Source organism: Myxine glutinosa, chromosome 3 (genome assembly GCF_964187855.1).
Source record: "Myxine glutinosa chromosome 3, kmMyxGlut1.1, whole genome shotgun sequence".
Taxonomy (NCBI): domain Eukaryota; kingdom Metazoa; phylum Chordata; class Myxini; order Myxiniformes; family Myxinidae; genus Myxine; species Myxine glutinosa.
Genome location: NC_136263.1, coordinates 133,753,121 through 133,775,688, shown reverse-complemented (window position 1 = coordinate 133,775,688; position 22,568 = coordinate 133,753,121). Strand labels below are relative to the sequence as shown.

Genomic DNA, 22,568 nt, shown 5'->3' with positions numbered 1-22,568 from the left:
TCTCACTCCCCCGATTCAACTCCCGGTGCCCTTGCACAATTTCAGGACTGGGGCGTGTAGCTCTCCCAGCAGGTCTACCCACCTGCACACCTCCACCACTGCAGTTGCCACCCGAGCTTACCTGCTCCTTACCTAACCTATCTAACTGGGGAAGGCCCCTCTTGGCTCTGTCACCCCACTCGGTGCCCTCTGGCACTGGGCTACCCGGGTCCGTCCTCCGGATCCTCGCGCCCATCCACAACAACTCTACCGGCTCCCAGAGCCCACCTGCGGCCTCACCTGGCCGACATCCTCACAGTGGTGGAGTGCCCAAACCAACTACACACACTAACAGGCTACACGCCCAGCCATTTCCACAACACTAATGCACCCATCCAAATACCATTCTCTCACCCGCACCACAGATGCCAATATCCAACCACAATTTACCTATACCCTCTACCTAACACTTACACTACCCTCCCCGGGTGTTCGTGATGGGGGTCCATCCTTCCCCCATTCACACCTTCGCACCATCCACTCCACTCCATAGTTTCCACCATACTCACTCCACGACCATCCATTCCAATACTCCATATATTCCACACTCCATGTATTCCACACTCCATGTATTTCACACGACCATTCTCCATACACCTGTTGTTGCACACCTGTGCAATCTTACCTGGTGCCACCTGCACCCTCCTTCCTTCCTGGACCATTTGGTCAGCACAATACTCATCACCATCACTCACTCAAACACTGCTCCATACACCTGTCCAGTTGCACACCTGTGCAATCACACCTTTTAACCATACACACGGCATCATCTAATCTACCTGTTGCCCTGCTAACTTAGTGCTCCCCGTCTTCCCTTTAAACTAAGCACATATCACGTCATTATCATCCACTCTAACCTACCTGCGTCCCCACTACAGGTATCAGTCACTACCTAACCTTAACGTTACCTAATGTCATCTTTTCTAGATCCCTACACACGATATATCCTAACCCTCCCAGGCTAGTTTTCACTGCCATAAACCCCATAAGTCTAGTGCTCCTTTGCCCCCGCATGTGAGAGATGGCAGAGTTGCCATCCCACCACATCGGGTATCTCCCACTACCAATTTCGCACATCAAATTTCAGCCAATTAAAAATTTCCAATTACTGCCAATGCTATTCACTTTTCTAAATTTCGGATCAAAAACACTATCAGTATTATCATCATCACAGTCCGCTATATCCTCGCCTCGGTGCATCATGACATCATTAAACTCGGCGTCGCAAAGCTGAGCAATGAATTCGGGTGGTTTGGTCGCCTGCAGGTGGATCCGTCCGGCATTCACGACTCTGGGGAGGAGGCATGCTCGGGTCGAGGTTCCACGCATCATCGCGGCCCGGTACCTTACGGTCCCGGGCCCGATGACTGAGGCTCGCCCGGTCGGAACCCCATCCCCGCGAGGGGGCACCATGCCGCTTCCTCCCACTCGCCCTTGAACCGGACCGGTCGCCTCGCCCGACAAAGCCCGGACTCGACCGTGCAGGGCGGGGCCAAGCCCGAATCGGCAACGACGCTTCGAAGAGAAGCGACGCAGCATCGATCCGCGCCGGGCCTGGCATCCAACAAAGCACACCGCGCCCCGAGTGCTCGCATCGGCTATCCGTCGCCCTAAACGCTAACCCGGTTACCGTCGATGCTTCACCTGCATGCTCACATGCATACGCTACCCCTTTCACCCTCACCGAGCTCGGTGCTCCAATGCCGCCCGTACACCCCGCGTACTTCGCTATTGCACTCGTTCTTTTGCTCACAGCCTTGGTCACACACCTGACCACTGCACGCCTCTGCACACACTCGTCGTTCGCACACCTCACCAACACACCTCTTCGCGCCCCCTCCTCGGTCACCTCCTCTGTGACAATCACAGGTGTGCTCTCACTCGCACACCCAACCACGTGCCTCATGACCAACTCCAGCGTGCAGTCCCATACGCGTTCTACCATTCCAGGTGTGCATCCCTCCATTCCAGGTGTACATCCTCTCTCACCTGCCACAACCAACTCACGCTCCGTGTCACTCTCACTACTTTCACCACCACTCTTGACAGCGCACTCACCCTTACTCTCGACAGCGCACTCTTTCCTCATGCACCTGTCCGTTACACACCTTTCTCGCGCACACTTTTGCGCACACTCTCCTGTTACTTCCTCCGTAACACTCACCACAGGTGTGCATTCTCCCTTACTTTTGACAGCGCACTCTTCCCTCATGCACCCGTCCGTTACACACCTTTCTCGCGCATCCTCTTGCGCACACTCTCCTGTTACATCCTCTGTAACACTCACCGCAGGCGTGCATTCTCCCTTACTTTTGACAGCGCACTCTTTCGTCATGCACCCGTCTGTTACACACCTTTATCGCACACCTCCTCCTTTGCACACCGTACCTGTCGCACACTTCACCAACGGCCTCTCACGAACACCCGGATCCAAATCAACCCTCAAGCCGACTGAAGCTCCCCTCACATGATGTACATTTCCACGTATATCGCCACTCACCTTGGCACCTCGTCTCCGCACCTCCTTCGCCACCTCCAAACTCTTTATGTGGTTAGCGAGCACATCATCACGATTTGAGCACCGACCTTGTACATATTCCATCACCTCCTCCTGTATTTCTCTCTTAGTTTCTGTCCGTCTCTTCTTAATTTCACTCACCCCCTCTTCCACCTCCTTTAACTTTTGCTTCACCTCTTTTATCTCCCGGTGCGTCTCCTCAATCTCGTCCTCTAAGGCTACCTTGACCGTCTCTATGTGCGTCCTCACCTCCCGGTCCTTCGTCTCCATTACTTCTGTCACCTCGTCCAACCTCGTTGTCAGTCCCTCTCGTACCATCTGACATTGCCTCTGTGTCGCTATTAAGTCATTTTTAATGTCGTTTTGTGTCGGCTTTAACCCTCCTAGTACCGCAGTGTTCTTTTGTACCTGCTCCGCTAACTCCGTCTGTCCCACCGTCAGCTGTACCACCTCCTCCGTCAGGTCCTCTATGCCCCCTTGTAACCTAGCCGTATTATCCCTCACCTCTTTCTCCATACGCTTTTCACCTCGCTTTACCTCCTCACGTACCCCCGAGACCTCCTCGCTTACACCTCGTCGTATCTCCTCTTTCATCTCCTCCCTCTCTTTTGTAGATGCCACCCTCATCTGTCCCAATTCATCCCTCTGAGCATCCAGTTTGGTTTCTACCCCGATTTTCACCTCCTCTATCTGCTCTCCCATTTGTTTAATTTCTCGGGCGGATTGCTCCCATATTTCCCGCAATTTGCCTTCCATTCTATCTTCTAGCCCCCTTTAACCCATGTTTCACCCCTTCTATCCCATTGTCGAACCCCTCAAATTTCTTGTCTAACCCCTCAAATTTCTTGTCTAACCCCTTAAAATTATTGTCTAACCCCTCAAATTTGCTGTCTATCCGTTCACCGGTACCCCTCGCTTCGTCCCTCATTGCCCCCAATTGCTCACTCTGAACCCTCGTCTCGTCCCTCTGCAGGTTGAGGGACGCCTGCATTTGCGCCATAAATTGCTCCATGAGGGCCTGCATTTGGGCCATCCCTTCCACTTGTGCAGCGGGTGCGGCCGCCGTAGCCATGTGCGAGGTGCCATTTTGCGCGCCTGAAGCCTCGTGCGCGAGGACGCCATTTTGCGCGCCTGAAACCTCCTCAACCACATTGCCATTTTTCTCCTCCTCCCTTTCCTCCACATACATTTCCCCGAGGTCCTGGGTCGATTCTACCCCGTCTATCTCTCCCACCGGCATCCCGTCGCCTTGACCAGCCATGGTGCGATTTCAAAATTCGGGTTTTGTAAAACAAAACAAATTTCAGTATCTCGTAATTTTGAGCGCGTTAAGCGCGCTCCGGGTCCGTTCCCGCTCCCGACACCAATTGTTACGGTCCGCGGATAAGGATGTTGTTTGCCGAGCGGAGGCACCGCGGCCGAACAGTTTTCCCCGATTAAACCCGATTCCCGAACGTTGGCCGGATCGCGCCACAGATATTCAATTTGGAAACCTCTAAAGTGACCGAATGTAAAGAGGAAGAAGAAGACGTACAGAAGAGTAACGAGATTTATTATTTACACACACAAGCAAAAGGAGCAGTCAAAGTTATATACAGGGAACATGGAAAAAGCAGGTGACACAGTGAAAATACTAGCTTATACAAACTTAATTAAATACCCAGGACAGAACAAACAGAACAAACTCACGTACACAAGAAGGATGGAATGGCAGGAATGAATGCTGGAAGGAGGATTGGGAAGGTTCAGCTGGGGCAGATGGTTCGGGCTTGATCCCGCACGGGACGTCGGCTGGACCTCGACGGCCACCGATGCCACCGCTATCTGGCTCCCATGGGGTAACGGGTTGAAGCTGCCTGATGGAGTCAACGCTGCTTGTGGAGCCAAAGCTGCTTCTCTGGCTCACCTCAGGACGCGTCTGCCGTCTCTGGCGCAACTGCTTGTAATTGACCTTGAACCTTCTCTCTCTTCAAAGCTCATCTGGATCTTCTTCCGCAGTACCTTGCGCGCGCGCTTTTATAACGCCTCCGGCGATCAAGCCGCCGGCCTTCAGGACACGCCCATCGGTGTGCTCACCTCGGCCCTGGTTGGTCGCGCGACCCTCTAGCTCCGCCCTTGATGACGACGGGCGGGCACGCCTTTCTTCCCCGACCCGAGCACATGTTCAATGGTGGTTTTGGAGGGGATGTAATATTGGCAATCGAGGCTTGGCCATGACGAAACGGGAAATGGAGGTTTTGGGAATGGGAATGAAGAATGAAGGGAATCTATCTGATTTCACTTGGTGCAATGGAGTGTCATTTTAATGGAAGACAAAGCCTTAACCTAATACACAGAATAAGGAAATAAACTACTGAACAAGGGTATTATAGTGTCCTTCAATGTATGCTTTATGGAATTAACTACCGGAACGCCCTTTGACCTTTATACACACTGGAGCAAGGAGGGCTCAGACTAAAACAATACTTCACAACCATTTACTATACAATACAACACAATCAAAAAAATACAATCCTCATATCCGCAACAATATCTATATATATATATATATATATATATATATATATATATATATTGTTACGGGACCGCGGATAAGATGTTGTTTGCCGAGCGGAGGCCCCGCGGCCCTAACAGTTACTCCGACTAACCCGATTCCTGGACGTTGGCCGAAATCGCGCCACAGATATTCAATTTGGAAACCTCTAAAGCGACCGAATGTAAAGAGGAAGAAGAAGAAGACGTACGGAGGAATAACAGGTTTTATTAATTATTTTCACAAGCCAAGGCAAAGAGAGCAGTTGGTTATATACAGAAAATGGAAGGAGCAGACACACAGTGAAATCATTAGCTTACCTATACAAGCTTAATTAATAAACCCCAGGACAACGTGAAAGACAGACGGACGATCACACTTACACGGGGAAATGCAGGCCGGAAGGAATGGCTTGGAGATGGGTGGCTTTTAGAGGCAAGGAAGGTTCAGCGGGTACTGGGCACGGTCGGGCCAGAAGGCACCACCGTCAAGAAGCCGAGCTTTGGTCCCAAACTGCGCGGGCGAAGTTCCTTTCTCCGTACTGCTGCCTCGTGCGCTCCTTGCGTTGCCCCGGTCCGCTTTTCCTGCAGCGCGGCATGTCTCACGGCAGCTCGGTCACACCTGCTCGTCTCCAGCGCATCTCCTGGACCCATCTCTGTCAAAGCTCATCTCCTGGACTCATCTCTGTAAAAGCTCATCTGCTTGGGGAGCGTCCCGCGGCGGGTTATATAGGCCCCGCCCTTCACCCTTTGCGAACCTCCCCCAAGCGGTCTCTCTCCGCCCTCTCAGGCCAAACCCCTTGTTCTGGGTTGCATGAGCGGGGCCGACTTACTCCTCCCCTCTATGACGAGGTGGAGACCCGCCTTTCTTCTTCGGCGTTACCTCGTGCGTAATGGAGTCAAATGCTGCAAAGTGGACGGCAGATGAAAATGCAGCAAAGTGCCTAAAGTGTCAATTGCAACAAAGTGGCAAACCTGGCACTTGGAAGCTGCCATGGGGCGTCGGAGGGCCTACTCTTATTTAATTCGGTGCAATGAAGGGTCAAACTAGTGGGAAACACATCCTTAGCCTACAGAGAATAAGGGACTAACTATTTAAAAGGATATATCGTGTCCTGTGTGTAGGTTTATGGAATTAACTAAGAGGACAAGCTGCGACCATTCTTTACATTACGAGGGTCAGTTACACACAACAAAACCATACTTTTCACATTCGTTACACTTTCTCAAAATTGTTACACTTCTCAAATTCGTTACACTTCTCAAATCCGTTACACTTCTCAAATTCGTTACAATATATAGAGATATTGACAGACAGACAAGAGGGAAAGGGCCAGTCCATGGTGACCGATTGGCACTCTGACCGTGACAGTGCTGCCCTGACAAATCTGGGCAGCAGGGAATAATGGGGAAGATTTTGCCTCTGACTTGCTTTGGGGTATAACCAGGTACGAGGCGTCCCTGATAGTCCAATACGTTAGTTGTCGTGGTTGCTGATCAGGATAAAGCAGACATTACCGAAGATAATGGCAGAGGACATGAACATCAATTTTTTTTCATTTGACTTTTAAATAAATCTTTTTTCTTGTCTACAGCTGGTGCTACAGAGACCATAGCTAAGAAGAATGCAAACAGTGGCTCCTTCAGCCTTTATGGTGACAAGCATTTCTGTTCAGCCAGTGATGCTAACATGACGTTGGTTTTGGCTCGGATTCAGGATGAAGGAGGCAACGTGACATCGGTGAGATGGGGATTAGGGATGATTGACCATTGACAGGTTTGCTTTATGCATTTTGTTTTGGTGATCATGGGTAAATGGGATCACAATGCTTGGACTGAGGCAATGATGAAAGGATGTTGCCTCTACAGATGTGGCAACTAGTGGTCTGTAAGTGAGAAGAATATGTATTTTGAGTGGTATTGTCCAACAAGATTAGTCAAAATAAGACCAAGATGTTTTTTGGGTTTTTACCCCTTTGCACTTGGAAAACTGGGACCTTTCTTGTGTTCATGAAAATTGACAAATTGATTACCTGACTTAGTGATAAATCATGTTGGAAAAGACAAAGAACCTTGTTCGATGTGACCTCATTCTTTTTTTTTTTGGTTGTTGTTGTAAAATTCAAGTATTTTTAAGATTAAAGGAATGATTATATATATAACTAGCAGAAGTACCCGGCATTGCCGAGAGGGGGAGGGGAACAGGGGGAGGGGAGGGGAGGGGGAAGGGGGAGGGGAAGGGGGAGGGGGAAGGGGAAGGGGGAGGGGGAAGTGGAAGGGGAAGGAGGAGGGGGAAAGGAGGGGGAGGGGAGGGGGGAGGAGAGGGGGAGGGAAGAAGGGGAAGGGGTAGGGGGGAGGTGAGGGGAAGGGGGAGGGGGAAAAGGGAGGGGAAGGGGGAGGGGGAAAATGGAGGGGAAGGGGGAGGGGGAAAAGGGAGGGGAGAAGAGGAGGGGGTAGGGGGGAGGGGAAGGAGGGAAGGGGAGGAAGGAGGGGGGAGGGGAGGACAGAGGGGGAAGGGGGAGGGAAAGGGAGGGCCAGTCAACAATGACGTTGCAGTTCTCATGGTAGGAGAGCATCACAACAATCGCGACATCGTCCTGCATCTTCGCAACAACAGCACGAAGCGGATTTTGGAGACTCAGCGATCCTGTGACGCCCTCCAGTACCGGCGTTGCCGGGCGGGGGAAGGGAGACCCGTACATTCCCAACCCGTACATTCGCCCTCTCGACTCAAGCTCACTCGGACAAAAGCCTCGCACAAATTACACCGTGAAGGCCCAATGGCCATGTCTATGCCACAAATCAAGTACGTGAGCGAGTCGGGCACACTGAATTGAAAATACTAGGGCATGCCCGTACTATATCTATATCTAAAATTATATCCCCCCCTCTATTTACATGAAATGGTTTGGTCCATGAAATGTTTTGGTTCATTCGCAACGCCAAAGCGAACGGCGAACGCTTTACATGAAATGGTTTGGTGCATGAAATGTTTTGGTCCATTCGCAACGCCAAAGCGAACGGCGAACGGCTTGCGAGTACAGTGACAATCCCCCCGGGGTTTTTATTAGTTTTAAAACATCGTTTAACGCCAACATAGCGCCAACATAGTTTGCAAACGTGAAATAAATGAATACGCTCTCAAATGTGCCATCCGAGGCAGAGTGTGTCCGCCACGTTCGGCACACGCGATAGCTCGCTGCTCTCTGATTGGTTGAATCGTTTTTTGGACATAGCTCGGTAAGTAATTGTCCGATTAATATGAAACCTTGAAAAGGCACATCCTCGGGTCCCCAGCAATATACCTGGCAAGTTTAAAGTATATCGGACCCGTGGTTGTCGAGAAACAGCGGTCACAGACAAACGTACAAACAAACAAACACACAGAGATTACTGGAATTATATAGATAGATATAGAACGCTCATACTCCGTGAAAAGTGAAGCCGCCGTGTCGCTATCTTGGTTAGCATGACTCGACCAACTCGCTTCGCGGATCTCGTTTGTTTTGAACGTGTCCCAGATTTTAAAAGCCAGACAACTGTTAAAATGCCATTTTGTGCGGCAATAAACTGCTCCAATCGGTTACGGAAGGGTTGTGGAAAGACGTTTCACAGCTGTTTCAATGACATTTAATTCATATCGCACAAAATCGACAAAAATCGACACAAAACACGATCGCATAAAAGGTGAAAAAACGCAATCGCTTTTCGCTCTGAATTACGTGCAAACGTGTGACGGAAATCACCATCGCCCAGCATCGAGTGCCAACCAAGATGGCGCCCGGTAGCTGCATCTCCTCCTATGTGGTGTGAATGGCAATGGTCATTCTATATATTTTCAGTTCAGTGGTCTGGCGGTGGGGATGGAACATCACGTGATCGCTCTGAGCGAATCAGCGAGCTGCTCTGGCACCGGCTGAGAATCCGTGTATCATGTTCCTCGCTGAAATGCGCTGAGGCAAATAGAAATAAAAAATATGGATCTCGTCAAATATTTTGAGGTAGGCCATGTTCGTCCCAGGCTCAATGGCCATGTCTATGCCAAATATCAAGCACGTGAGCCTCTCCATTTAGGAGTCTATCGGTAATATTACACACACACAAACTGTGTTTTATATATATAGATTTTTGGCATCTGGGCCACCACTATGACAGCTTCCACCTTTGTTTGATATCTGAATAAATCACTTGTATTCAATTTTGTATTACTAGGGCATGCCCGTACTATATCTATATCTAAAATTATATCCCCCCCCTCTATTTACATGAAATGGTTTGGTCCAAAGCGAACGGCTTGCGAGTACGGTGACAATCCCCCCCCCCCTCTATTTACATGAAATGGTTTGGTCCAAAGCGAACGGCTTGCGGAGTTTGGTAAAGAAATCGCCATCGCGTGCACAAACGCGCAGGAAAGCGAAAGAATCGCAAATTAGTTTTAATTAGTTTTAAAACATAGTTTAACGCCAACATAGCGGCAACATAGTTTGCCAACGTGAAATAAATGAATACGCTCTGAAATGTGCCGTCCGAGGCAGAGTCTGTTCGCCACGTTCGGCACACGTGATAACTCGCTGCTCTCTGATTGGTTGAATCGTTTTTTGGACATAGCTCGGTAACTACTTGTCCGATTAATATGAAACCTTGAAAAGGCACATCCTCGGGTCCCCAGCAATATACCTGGCAAGTTTCAAGTATATCAGACCCGTGGTTGTCGAGAAACAGCGGTCACAGACATACATACATACATACATACATACATACATACATACATACATACACACAGAGATTACTGGAATTATAGATAGATGCTTGTAAAGATATATGCAATCTACTTCCACAATGGAAAGTGGGAGAGCCTTACTATTGTAAACAAAAACAAAATTTGTGAACGACCTCATATTTGGATGCCGTAGGACATTGGTAGGAATAATATTTAACTCGTGCTAATTCTGGTAAAATCTACATGGTTCTAGTGAAGGTAAAGCTGACAATTGGTAAAGGATATTTACTTGGAAAAATGGTCTGTTGTGATTTACTTATCTGTTTTGGAGAAAAGGAATAGGAGGCGTTACTTTTCAAAACGCCCTCGTACATAGGATAGGGTGTCACTCTACCAGTCCTCGTAGTACCAGTGACATTGGTGTGGTGGTTGAAAAAGAATGAATGATGAAAGTGTGGCACGATGGAGGACATACAAGTTTGGGGAGCACATGTATGGGGAATTTTCGGAGGGGGAGGTTATAAACGGAAATTGTTATTGGTTTGCAAGAGTAATACGTGGGTGGCCGCTAAGAAAACTCACCATGTAATGGCAATTCACGCGTGAGAATTTCTCAACCTAAGATGCACGTTCTGTTGAGCATTTCAGTCCTCTACAAGGAACAATATCTGTTTGAACTGTTCCTTCTACATAAAAAAAATTATTAAAAAGAGTGGTGCTCCTCTCCGATGTAACAGCCAGCACCTTTACCAAGCAGCGATGTTTGCCATGCTGCTTGATCCTTTAGTTTAGAGTTTAGATGATATTGTTGCGGTATCCGGAGGGGAATCTCACTCCCGGAAACAAATTTGTTACGGTGCTCGGAGGATTTGAATGCCACTCCAAGACACCGAATGTGTTATGGCCTGGGGTTCGGGTTTACTACGAGGGGTTAACCTCTGTTCCCTCCCAAACTTACCAGACCTGCGGCTGCCACGCACGAATAACTTCGTACCTAGCAGGTTGCGAATCAGCAACTACGAATGCCGATTGGTCCTTCACGCGATAGCTTACCTGTACCACATGACGGTCCCAATCGGGGAACGTACCGTACGTACCCTCCGGCGGTTTCCTTTGTTCCTTGATGGAAATTTACACGGCCGAGCAAAAACCGTTGGTCACCATCAGAGGGATGCTAAAGCCGTTACAGTCGATGTTAAACTGTACACGAGCAATGGCCGATCAATGGAGAAGAGACATTCACGGACAGAGAGAAACGAAAACGTTTTAACAATTTGATTTATTACAGATATTTACAATGTGATTATTTCAATGCCAAACAAAAAGGGACGAGAAGCAGAAACTTAGCTTCTTCTATGCCTTATTACGATTACTATGGATAAACATCACATGGGCCCAGCACACTCTCATGGGGGAGGGGAGGGGAACGAACAACTAAGGACCTGCTAGCACAAAGGCTACGACGTTCCCAAATTCCTCCTCGCGGCGCCAATCGTCCCGTTGTCGCTACTGAGAAGCACAAGCAGGTAACGACGATCCCAAAACAGCCTGGCGGAGTGAGGTCGATCGTCAGCATGGCAGAGTGACCCAGGCCAAGAGAGGAGCACACGTGCCCAGCGAATCCAGCAGAGTCAGAGAGGCCCAAAGCCGACAACGAGACAGGCCCAGAGTGTAGCAATGCAGGTGTCGAGGCCTGCGAGAGGGAGACCAGCCAAGAGCACTAATGTCCATGTACTCAGTGGGGTGAGAGAGAGAGTCGATGTAGGCACGTGTTAGGTCCACAAAGTCCAATAACTAAGAGCCAGCACAACTGCGACCGCCTGTGACCAAGAGGTCGGGCCAAGATAACAAATGAATCGTGACCGCCTGCAATGCCAGCCTCGAAACAAGAGAGAGAATCAATCTCTTTAAAATCCCTTTGTTTACCCTCCAAAGGGGGGCGGGGGAGGGGGGGGGGGGAGGAATATTGGAGATCTCCTGGCTCCCGATTGGTGGAGCCCGTAACTCTGCCCCAATCTGTGGGTTTCTGAACCTGGACACCATGTTGTGCCTTGGAGCCCGGTGCAATGCCTGGTAGCTTATCCCTTATAAGTGGAGGACCTATCTTTCCTTTTCCCAACGCATGACATAATAACCCAAAATAAGGGAAAGGGCCTAAGATAATGGTCTGCTATGAAATAACTATTCTAAGGGAACTGTATGGTGGTGCCATTACTCTTTAGTGTTTTTCTCAAAACCGCAACAATATAAAGGACCCAACTGTGGAGGATATCCTCTTTTCCTTTCGTAAAACCTTGTAGTCCGGGCCCTTAGGGATATTTTGGTTCAAATTTTTCCAAAAGCATCAAATTTGGCGCAGATGTTGCCCATGCCATACTCTTTCGATTTTTGACGGGCGCCAAGGGCGGTATGATCCGGGGACCATACCGGTCCATCCCGCCATGTCACCTGACCTATGACGTCATAATTAGGATATGCATCCAATCACATGGCGTACTATAAGTGGTCAAAGTTCAAAATGAATCGATCGAAAAATGAAGGCAGGGATCCATTTTTAAGGTTTTCATAAAATCCAATATGGCCGCCAGGTCACATGACCTATGACGTCATATTTGACATGTATACATGACGGATCATGATCGCACAAAAATTAAACACAAGGATATGGCATACAGTTCATAAAACATCAAAATCCGTACCTTTGTAATTAGATTAATGAACTGCATATGCCTGAAAATTAGGAAATAGACATGTAAATATTTCCTCTAATTGTCAAAAATAAGGTCAGAGTTCGATTACCCAACCCAGAAACATAAAATGGTGAACCTTGCGTAAATCTTGACAAAAAACTCAAAAACCGACATGTTTGACTCAAAAATGACCTTTAAGATGACCTTGAGGGTTGACCTTGACCTCGAATCATCAAAATAACATCATAATTGGATTCCTCGACCTCGAAAATCCCTGAAAAGTGGTATCATACATGATTCCAACCCTTTACTTTGGTTATTTAACTGATTTTCCTCTAATCCGGGTGGCGGCCATTTAGTATTTCGCCAATATGGGCCCCCCGGGGGGGGGGGGGGGGCGCCCGTCTTGGCGCCCGTCAAAAATCGAAAGAGTATGGCATGGGCAACATCTTGGCCAAATTTGGTGCTTTAGGAAGAATTTGAACCAAACGGCCCCAAAAGATCCCTAAGGGCCCTGACTATTGTACATATTCAGCACAGTCCAGTACTTTATGATTAGTAAAAGCATGCGTGTTGAATTTTCTTTAATTTTGAAAAGCCACTGCTTTCAAATTTAATTCCCAAATGAATGTCAACACAGTTTTTATTTATTTGTGATGATTTAAACGTCTTTGTTTTATATTTTAAAAAAATTGTATATTTTAATCTCGATCTTATCTCGAATATGAAAGTTTCAGCTTTAATTCGGGTCTACACGTGGAGAAAAATGAATTGCATGACATATCTAGTTTATATTTATAAAAAGGGCCGAAGGCTTATGGAAGTGTTGTCGCACAAATTACGCACACACAGACAGACATGAGACAATACTGGACATAACTTTTTTTTTTAACATGAGACAAACATTGAATTCTTTACACTATTTTCATTGTGCAATATTTTCTAGTTACATTAGTAAGGAGCAGTTTTGCCAGCGAAGCAGTGAGAGATCATCTCCTGAGTTGAATTTTTATTCGATTATATCGGGGAAAGAAATGCCTAATTAGGTTTACTCTCCATGAAATGGAGAGGAAACCTATTATTACTGCTCGAGTTTTTCTTATTATTATTATTCTTCCGCCCTATTTTGCACCTCCGAAAATTTCATAATTAATGTTCTCAGCAACCGCTGGTCAGATTGACAGGAAATTTTCATCAAATGATCGCCTCGGCTCGTATAATTGTTTAATGCTAATTATGACGTCTTAGGTTACGTGGTATGGGCGCCATCTTGTAAAACACATTCAACTTTGCCCCTCTATATACCCGAAACCGCTCAATGGAAAAATTTGAGGAATGGCTCATTCTAAAGAACTCTTCAATGGGAACAAAAGACGTGTATCGTGTATATTAAAAATGCTAACGTTAAGAGGTTAGAATTCGTCAAACAAAAAATTTTCTCCCCCGAAAATGGGATTTTTTTCCCAGATGCTTAGTTAAAAAAAACTCAGAATACAAAAAATTTCGAAGTCATACATCACATGGTTCGGTCGCCATTTTGTTTTTCGTGAAAAACCACAAAAAATCATTTTTCTCTTGGAACGGCTGAACGGGTCGAGCCCAAACTTGGGATGCATATTTGCACACCCATGACGAACAAAAAAGCCTTTGAGCTCGATGTCATCAGACACATGGTTTCAGAGTTATGACGTTTTTAACCTCAAACTAGAAATGGTATCACCTCCATAATTTGTGAAGATATCAAGTGGAAACTTTACACAAATGTTCCTCATGGGGGGATGTTTCAATGTTACTTGAGACGTTTTGATAAGTTACATGGTTTGGCCGCAATAAATAATGGAAGGTAAATTTTAAAAAGCTTGTAACTCTTGAACCACTGCATTGATCGACGTGAAGTTTTAATGCAATGTAGCTCTCATCAAGCGGAAGAAGTGTGCATAATTTCAAGATGATTGGATGTACGGTCTCGACGCTATGTCTTTATTGTTGAAAGAAGAAGAAACGCACTATTTTGTCCTTCCAGGACGTGATCACGATAACGCGATCTCCCGCGGTCATTTGAACCTCAAATACAATTCCAATTGCAGATTTGTCAATAGATGAGGTATATTAACAAACGAATGAAAGATTTCATCAAATTCTGGCTTTTTTTAACTAGATCGCATTTCACACAAAGTTGTGAGAAACTAAAGAAGAAGAAACCTCGTTTGGCTTCTCAGATAAAATAAATAATTCTGTCTCTGCAATTTCAGGTGAATTTTCTTTTTAAAATGGCTTTTTCTGCAATCAGTGCATGGATTGACATGTGTGGATGTGTGTGTGGGGGGGGGGGGGGGGGGCGAAGGGATGTGTGTGTGTGTGTGGGGGGGGGGGGGGGTTGGGGGTGGGGTTGGTGTGTGCGTGTGTGTGTGTTAGGGGTGGGGGTATGTGTTTGCGTGTGTGTGTGTGCGTGTGTCTGTGGTGGGGGGGAGGGTGTGTGTGTGTGGGGGGGAGGGGGGTCTGGGAATGTGTGTATGTGTGTGTGTGTTTGTGTGTGTATGCATGTGGGGATGTGTTTGTGTGTGTGTGTGGATGTGCATGTGCATGTGTGTGGATGTGGGGATGTGTGTGTGTGTGGGTGTGGGGGGGGGTGGGGGGATGTGTGTGTAGCGATGTGTGTGTGTGTGGGTGTGGGGAGGTGGATATGTGTGTGTGTTTGGGGAGGGGTTTGGGGTGTGCATGTGGAGTTGGGGGGGGGGGGGTTGGATATGTGTGTGTGTATGTGTGGAGGGGTGTGTGTGTGCATGTGTTTGTGTGTGTGTGTGTTTGGATGTGTGTGTGGGTGTGGGGGGGGGGGGGTGGATATGTGTGTGTGTAGAGGTTGGAGGGTGTTGGGGTGTGCGTGTGGAGGAGTGAGGGTTGTGTGTGTGTGTGTGTGTGGAGGGGTGTGTGCGTGTGGGGGGAGGGGTGTGGGGGTGTTTGTGTGTGTGTGTGTGTGCATGTGTGTGTGTGCGTGTTGGGGGTGGGGGGGGGGGGGGTGGGGGGATGTGTGCGTGTGTTTGTGTGTGTGTGTTAGGGGTGGGTGGATATGTGTGTGTGTGTGTGTGTGTGTGTGTGTGTGTGTGTGTGTGTGTGTGTTGGGTGTGGGGATGTGTGCATGTGTTTGTGTGTGTGTATGTGGATGGGGGTAGGGGGAATGTGTGTGTGTGTGGGGATGTGTGTGTGTGTGTGTGGGGGGGTGTGTGTGGGGGGATGTGTCGTGGGGGGGAGAGGGGGATGTGCGTTTGTCTGGATATGTGTGTGCGTGTGGGGGGAGGGGTGGGGGGATGTGTGCGTGTGTTTGTGTGTGTGTGTTAGGGGTGGGTGGATATGTGTGTGTGTGTGTGTGTGTGTGTGTGTGTGGTGGGTGTGGGGATGTGTGCATGTGTTTGTGTGTGTGTATGTGGATGGGGGGTAGGGGGAATGTGTGTGTGTGTGGGGATGTGTGTGTGTGTGTGTGTGTGGGGGGGTGTGTGTGGGGGGATGTGTCGTGGGGGGGAGAGGGGGATGTGCGTTTGTCTGGATATGTGTGTGTGTGTGTGTGTGTGTGTGTGTGTGTGTGTGTGTGTAGGGGGGGATGTGTGTGTGTGTGTGTGTGTGGGGGGGGGGGAGGGATGTGTGTGTGTGTGGGGGGGGAGGGATGTGTGTGTGTGTGTGTGGGGGTGGGGGGGGGGGGGGGTTAGTGTGTGTGTGTTTGGAGGGGTGTGGGTGTGTGTGTGTGTGTGTGTGTCGGGGTTGTATCCAAGGGGGTTATGTCAAAGCATGTCCAATGAAAGTGCGGTTGTGTCAAAAGTGGGGTTGTATCAAAAGTGGGGTTGTATCAAAAGTGGGGTTGTATCAAAAGTGGGGTTGTATCAAAAGTGGGGTTGTATCAAAAGTGGGTGTGAGTAAACCTGTCATCACTGCCAGCAGTTTTAAAGTGGCAGTTCTAGTTATTAATTTTTTCTTGTCTTTGCATGTAAAATAATTGTGGTGAAATTCCTCAATTTATGATGTGCAAGATGCTGTCATTTATCATCTGCTTTTGTTGTATTTTACTGTAGACTTACTTTTTATTTATTTTCTTTCCACCTATCTTTACCAGGGAACCAAGGGAATTTCTTTGTTTTATGTGGAGACTGGATTTGGTCACAGGGGGATGTGGAGTGAAGATGATAAGGGGGCCGATTTTGGGGTTGATTTGGGAGTTGAGCAGAGTCTTCATCTTCGAAGACTCAAGAACAAGCTGGGAACGAGGCAACTTCCAACAGCCGAAATAGAACTTCGTGGAACTCCTGCTATATTGGTGAGCATTAGGAGGTCTAACCCCACCCACTCACCTCAACAAACTCAAGCTTGTTTTAAAGTTATGGGAATTGGAATGAACCAGAGATTTGTAATTCGGAAGACATGGAAAGCAATGCGAGTGTTTTTTGGGAATGCAGATGTCTGAAGAAGGCAGAGGAATTTCTGCAATGTCGAAGATGTTGACGATTACACGTCTGCATAATGCCATTTCATCAGCAGCAGCTATGCGCCGGTCACAAACGACTCACATTTATTGCTGAATTCTTCACTCTTCCGATATTATAATCCTTTCCATTATTGATTGAACAGACTCGACTTCACACCTATTTTCATTTTCTTATTTTCTCCATTATTTTTTATTTCTTATTTTATTATTATTTTATTATTTTTATTGTTATATTTATTTAATTTTATTTATACAAATTTTTACATTTTTAATATAATTTTATTATATTCTTATTTTTATTATATTTTTTAAATGATCGTTTTCTCCATTATTTCTTTATTATTCACACCTCTCATTATATCATTGCTTCTCTTTAAAGCTCAGTTTTTTTCATACTCCTTCCTGCACTTCCTGATAAATTTTCCCTCCCTTTTCCACCTTGCCCTGTAGAATCACAAGTTTGGCAACTGATTATGCTCACAGGCGTTCAGCATTCGGTCGACGCCTTATTGAGCATCCTCTCCATGTTCATACTCTGTCTAGCATGGAGGTAACTGACAAGTACCTATTTTGCTTTTCCTTTTTTTATTTGCTTGGCATGTCAAACTGATCAGGCATCTTGCAAGAAACAAAATAACTGCTCGTCAGATAATGGACAACATGATTTTTGAGTCATTTGGTGAAAATGATATAGAGACTGCAAGAATAGATACCTTGATGTAGGTGTTTACTGGCATTATGAGTAACATTATCATTGTGGTAGCAAACAGGTGGTGGTCTATCTGCAAGATGATCACAACTCTTTGCTAGGCCTCTGTCTGTCCTTGCTGGCGTTGATAGACATAAGCAGCCCATTTTTACTTTCTAAGAAGCTTTGATTAATGAGTAAATTGCCTCTACCGGACATGGTCTGTATGGAACACTGAGGATGAGAAATAATTTCCCAATTATCATTGTAATGGTTAACTGACCAGCAAACAGATAACTAATTGGGTAAATGAAGGGCTTTATGTACTGAGCTCGTAAAGGAGAGAAAAGCGGTATCATAAACATGATGTCGCCTGTACTCAGTATTGCTGTACATGTGGGAAGAGGTGGCGACACACACAGTCACACACAGTCAATTAGCTTGGAGTTAGACTTCCGTTTCCGGTCTTGCTGGCGAGGGTTCGTTTTTTCGCAGCTCCACACGCTCTCCATCGAAATCGAAGTTAAGTAATTGTTCCCATTTTGTATTTTCGTTAAAACTGTATTTATTTTATGGTGTATGTACGTATATTGTCCCGACAAAGATTTTCGGTGCAAATCTTTCATACCTGTATTGAAAATCGTGTTAATTCGTGTCGTCTTGAGGCCTTGTACAGTGTACACTGTACAACCTTGAGGCTTTGTTTTTCTCTCAGCGGTCTGTCGTTTGTGATCCAATAACTTTCGTTCTCTGTTTTCGCAGTCTTTCCACCCCAAAGCCTACTTCCTTATGTAAATCTCAACTCCAAAAAAAAAAAAAAAAAGACATTACCTTCTCTGTGCTCATTCGTTTATTCATTCTTATTCGTTCGTTCGTTCTTCGACCACGTGTTTCTCCCCCATTTCCCCAGATAGATTGTCAAATTTCAACTCGTTATTTTATCGTCCATGCGATATTGTTTGATTATAGTTAGTTTTGGTTTGAATTTCCTGTAACTCGTAATTAATTAATCGTGTTCTGCTCCTCGTGTGTGGCCTTGTAGTTGTTCCCCCGTCGGTGTTTTGTTAACTTAAGCGTGTTTTGCTTGGCTCTTGGTTTTTTCCCTTCTACCCCGAACATAATTCTCTGTCTAACGTTCTAAATCCCCATCCCCACCCCCCCCCCAAAAAAAACAAAAAAAACAAAAACATTTATTTTATTTTCTCCACGTGTACTGTTGTCTCATCCTGTATTTTCTGTCCAGGTGTGCTGTTCGCCCCGCCCCCATTATCTCCTTGCCATCCACCGTTTGCCCTGTTCACGTGACTCGTGGTGGTCCCTCTCGGCTCTCCCCCCGTTGGTATTTTTGTGCATATAAGATTGTTCACAGTTCTGTTTAAATATTATTTAAATATGTTTAACCTTTCCCCTTCTGTGTTTTATTCAGTGGTATATTACAACACGCTGTTTTTCTTCCTATTTAAAAGGCTTTTCTCAATTTCCTCTCCAACTCATTCCACTTCAAAAAAAAGAAATTCAATATCTTATACGTCTCCCTCACTACATGGTCTAAATTCACATTCATTCCATCCCTCCTCCATCATTCTGAATCGGATTGCTAACTTGAAAATCACAACAAACCCAATTTGTTATCAATGTTCGTCTTTCATTAATCATCCACTTTCTAAACTCCCCTCTTGCCCCTCCCATCCAAATCCCCCCCCTTGCACCTACACTCCTAAACTACCCCCTTGCCCCTCCACTCTTAAACTCCCCCCTTGCCCCTCCACTCCTGAACTCCCCCCTTGCCCTTCCCCTCCTAAACTCCCCCTTTGCCCCTCCCCTCCTAATCCCCCCCCTTGCCCCTACACTCCTAAACTCCCCCCTTGCCCCTCCACTTCTAAACTTCCCCCTTGCCCTTCCCCTCCTAAACTCTCCCCTTGCCCCTCCCCTCCAAATCCCCCCCCTTGCCCCTACACTCCTAAACTCCCCCCTTGCCCCTCCACTTCTAAACTTCCCCCTTGCCCCTTCCCTCCAAAACTCCCCCCTTGCCCCTCCCCTCCTAAACTCCCCCCTCACTCCTCCCCTTCAAAACTCCCCCCCAATCCCTCCCATTCAATTCTCCCCTCATACCATTCCTCTCCAATTCTCCCTCCTCCCCCCTCCTCCTCCAAGCTGCCTCCTCCCCACTTCGTCTCCCTTCTATCTCATACCTCCACCCCCCCAAACCTTCTACTTTCCTCTGCCCCCCCTCAAACAACCCCTCACTGTGCCTCATCCCTTCACCATCAAACCTTTCATCCTCCTCATCCTTCCCTTTCTTGGAACTCTTCTGCAACATCTGACACACTATCAACTGCTCTCCCTACCTCCCCCTCTCATCCTTCATCTTACCCTACTCCTCCCCTCCCCTGTCCTATACCCGATGCTCCCCCTCTCTCTTCATTAACGGTATGGACCTCAAACATCTGGGGCCTTCGCTCAAACCTGACTGATCTCTCCATACAGGTTGCTTCTGACAATCCAGACTTGATCTGCTTAACAGAGACTTTCCTCCTACAAGATGTCTCTGATTCCTTAATATCTCTTCCTGGTTACTCCCTCCTCCGGTATGATAGACCTGAGCCTCGGCCTGGTGGTGGGGTGGCTATCTTTGTCAAAAACTCTCTTCCTCACTCTCCTTGCACTGCCCTCTTTCCTCCTCACCCGCAGGAGTACCTCTGGTTACGGCTTCCTCTCCGCTCCCACCTTTTGTTCATATGTGTTCTGTACCGTCCCCCAAACAGTGATGACTCCATCTACATTTCACTGTCTGACAACATCGACCAACTTCTATCCACTCATCCCAACTCTCTCTTCCTCATATGTGGTGACTTCAACTGTCATCATGCCACCTGGTTGGGTGTGGGTTCCTCTCTCACCAGTCATGGCACCTCAGCAAAGGACTTCTGTGACTCACTGGGATTGACACAATCTGTCAATTTCCCGACCCGGATCTCAGCCAATGGAGTATCTTCTCTTCTAGACTTGGTTATGACAAACTTCCCTGCTAATGTCTGCTGCTCTTCTTCTGCTCCAATCGGTTCTTCTGATCATGTGCTTGTCAAAGTGGACATCTCTCTGGCCATTCTCAGAGAGCCTCCTCAGCATCGACGAGTCTGGCATTTCACTCAGGCCGACTGGGACGGTCTTCAAGCAGCCATCAATCGTCTGGATTGGTCTCCCATCTCCACTGCCTCTGACATCAATTCTTCCTGGGAATTCTTCCAAAGCAAACTGATCTCTCTCATGCACAGATTTATCCCATCTCGCCTTCAATTGTCTTACCCTTCCTCCCGTCCATGGTACACTGAATCTTGTGGTGAGGCAGTTGCCCTGAAACAACTTGCCTTTGCCTCTTGGAAGGCTAATCCAACTGATGGCAATCTCAGTTCCTTCCACCAAGCTTGGAACAAGTGCGTGTCTACCCTCAGGAGTGCCAGGAAGCACTATCTCTCCTCACTCAAGAATGAACTCTCAAACCTGTCTCCTTCCTCCAAATCCTGGTGGCGTCTGGTCAAATCCGTTTCTGGTGTTTGTTCCCCCTCCATCCCCTCCCTTACCTCAAATGGCCACACAGTTGACATCGCACGTGACAAAGCCGAATGCCTCAACTCTGTGTTGGCCTCAAAATCCTTAGTCCCAAACCCATCTCTCTCTGTTCCCACCTTTCCCAGTCGAACCCAACTGCTCCTGGACTCTGTGTCCTTCTCTCCTGACAAGGTGGAGGAGTTTTTGTCAAACCTCGACTCTGATTCTGCAACTGGACCAGACGGCATCAGCCCACGGGTCCTAAAATCCTGCTCTGCCGCTCTATCTCACCCTCTCTCTGTTCTTTTCACCCTATCTTTTGCTCAAGGTCATCTGCCAGCATCCTGGAAATCAGCTAACATTACCGCTTTACACAAAAAAGGTGCAAAAACAGATCCTTGCAACTACAGACCAATCAGCCTGCTCCCAATTATCAGCAAAGTCATGGAATCCATCATTGCTTCAGATATGAAATCTTTCCTCTTCTCCAATGGCTTGATCTCTGATCATCAATTTGGTTTCAGACCAGGTCACTCTACTCTGGACATGCTGCTTCTGCTGTCTCAACAATGGATGGAGGTCCTCAATGCCAAACAGGAAATCAGAGCTGTCTCCCTTGACATATCACGGGCCTTTGATACGGTCTGGCACCCAGCTCTGCTCACCAAACTCTCCTCCTATGGTATCCATGGAAATCTCCATGCATGGCTTGCGGACTTCCTCTCTGGTCGTAGTCAACGTGTGGCCCTGAATGGATTTCTCTCATCTCCCCTTCCTGTTCAGGCTGGAGTTCCCCAAGGAAGTGTGCTGGGCCCTGTGCTTTTTCTGGTCTTTATCAATGATCTCTCTGACTCTATGGAAAATCCACTCTATCTCTTTGCTGATGACTCCACTCTCTGCCGCTGCAGGCAGTCTGCAGCCTCCTCACTCTCTGAAGACCTGGACAAAATCACAGACTGGTGAAACAAGTGGAACATGTCTTTCAATCCTGACAAATCTCACTCTCTTACTATGTCTCTCCGAAAAGATCGACTGGACAACCCTCCCATCTACTTTCTCAACAATCCTCTCCAAGAAGTTCTGTCGCTCAAGCTTTTGGGTCTCACTATCTGCCATGATCTTTCTTGGGAAAACCACATTTCCAAGCTGGCCTCCAAAGCCAGTCGCCGACTGGGCATCCTCCGTCGTGCGAAGTCCTTCCTCGGCACACCTGAGCTCCTCACCACATACAAGGCTTTCATCCGCAGCTCAATGGAATACTGTTCTCCCCTATGGGCTGGTGCTCCTGCCTCACACCTGGCTCGGCTTCACGCTGTTGAATCCAAAGCTTTCAAAATCATTGGAATCTCCCGCGATGAAGC

The 22,568-nt window shown here is 47.4% G+C and overlaps 1 protein-coding gene across 12 annotated transcripts in view; it reads left to right on the top strand.

Annotated features, from left to right (window-relative positions):
• Positions 1–22,568, top strand: part of LOC137423202 (acyl-CoA dehydrogenase family member 11) — a 78,658-nt gene that overhangs the window by 30,825 nt on the left and 25,265 nt on the right. For 4 of the 12 annotated variants that reach the window (XM_068110090.2, XM_068110091.2, XM_068110092.2 and 1 more), the window contains 4 exons: positions 6,685–6,830; positions 16,602–16,802; positions 16,942–17,036; positions 17,421–17,520. In XM_068110090.2, the coding sequence (XP_067966191.2) occupies positions 6,685–6,830; positions 16,602–16,802; positions 16,942–17,036; positions 17,421–17,520 (542 nt within the window). The remainder of the gene's footprint in view (positions 1–6,684; positions 6,831–16,601; positions 16,803–16,941; positions 17,037–17,420; positions 17,521–22,568) is intronic. The other 8 variants (XM_068110094.2, XM_078774572.1, XM_078774573.1 and 5 more) reach the window with 3 other exon arrangements.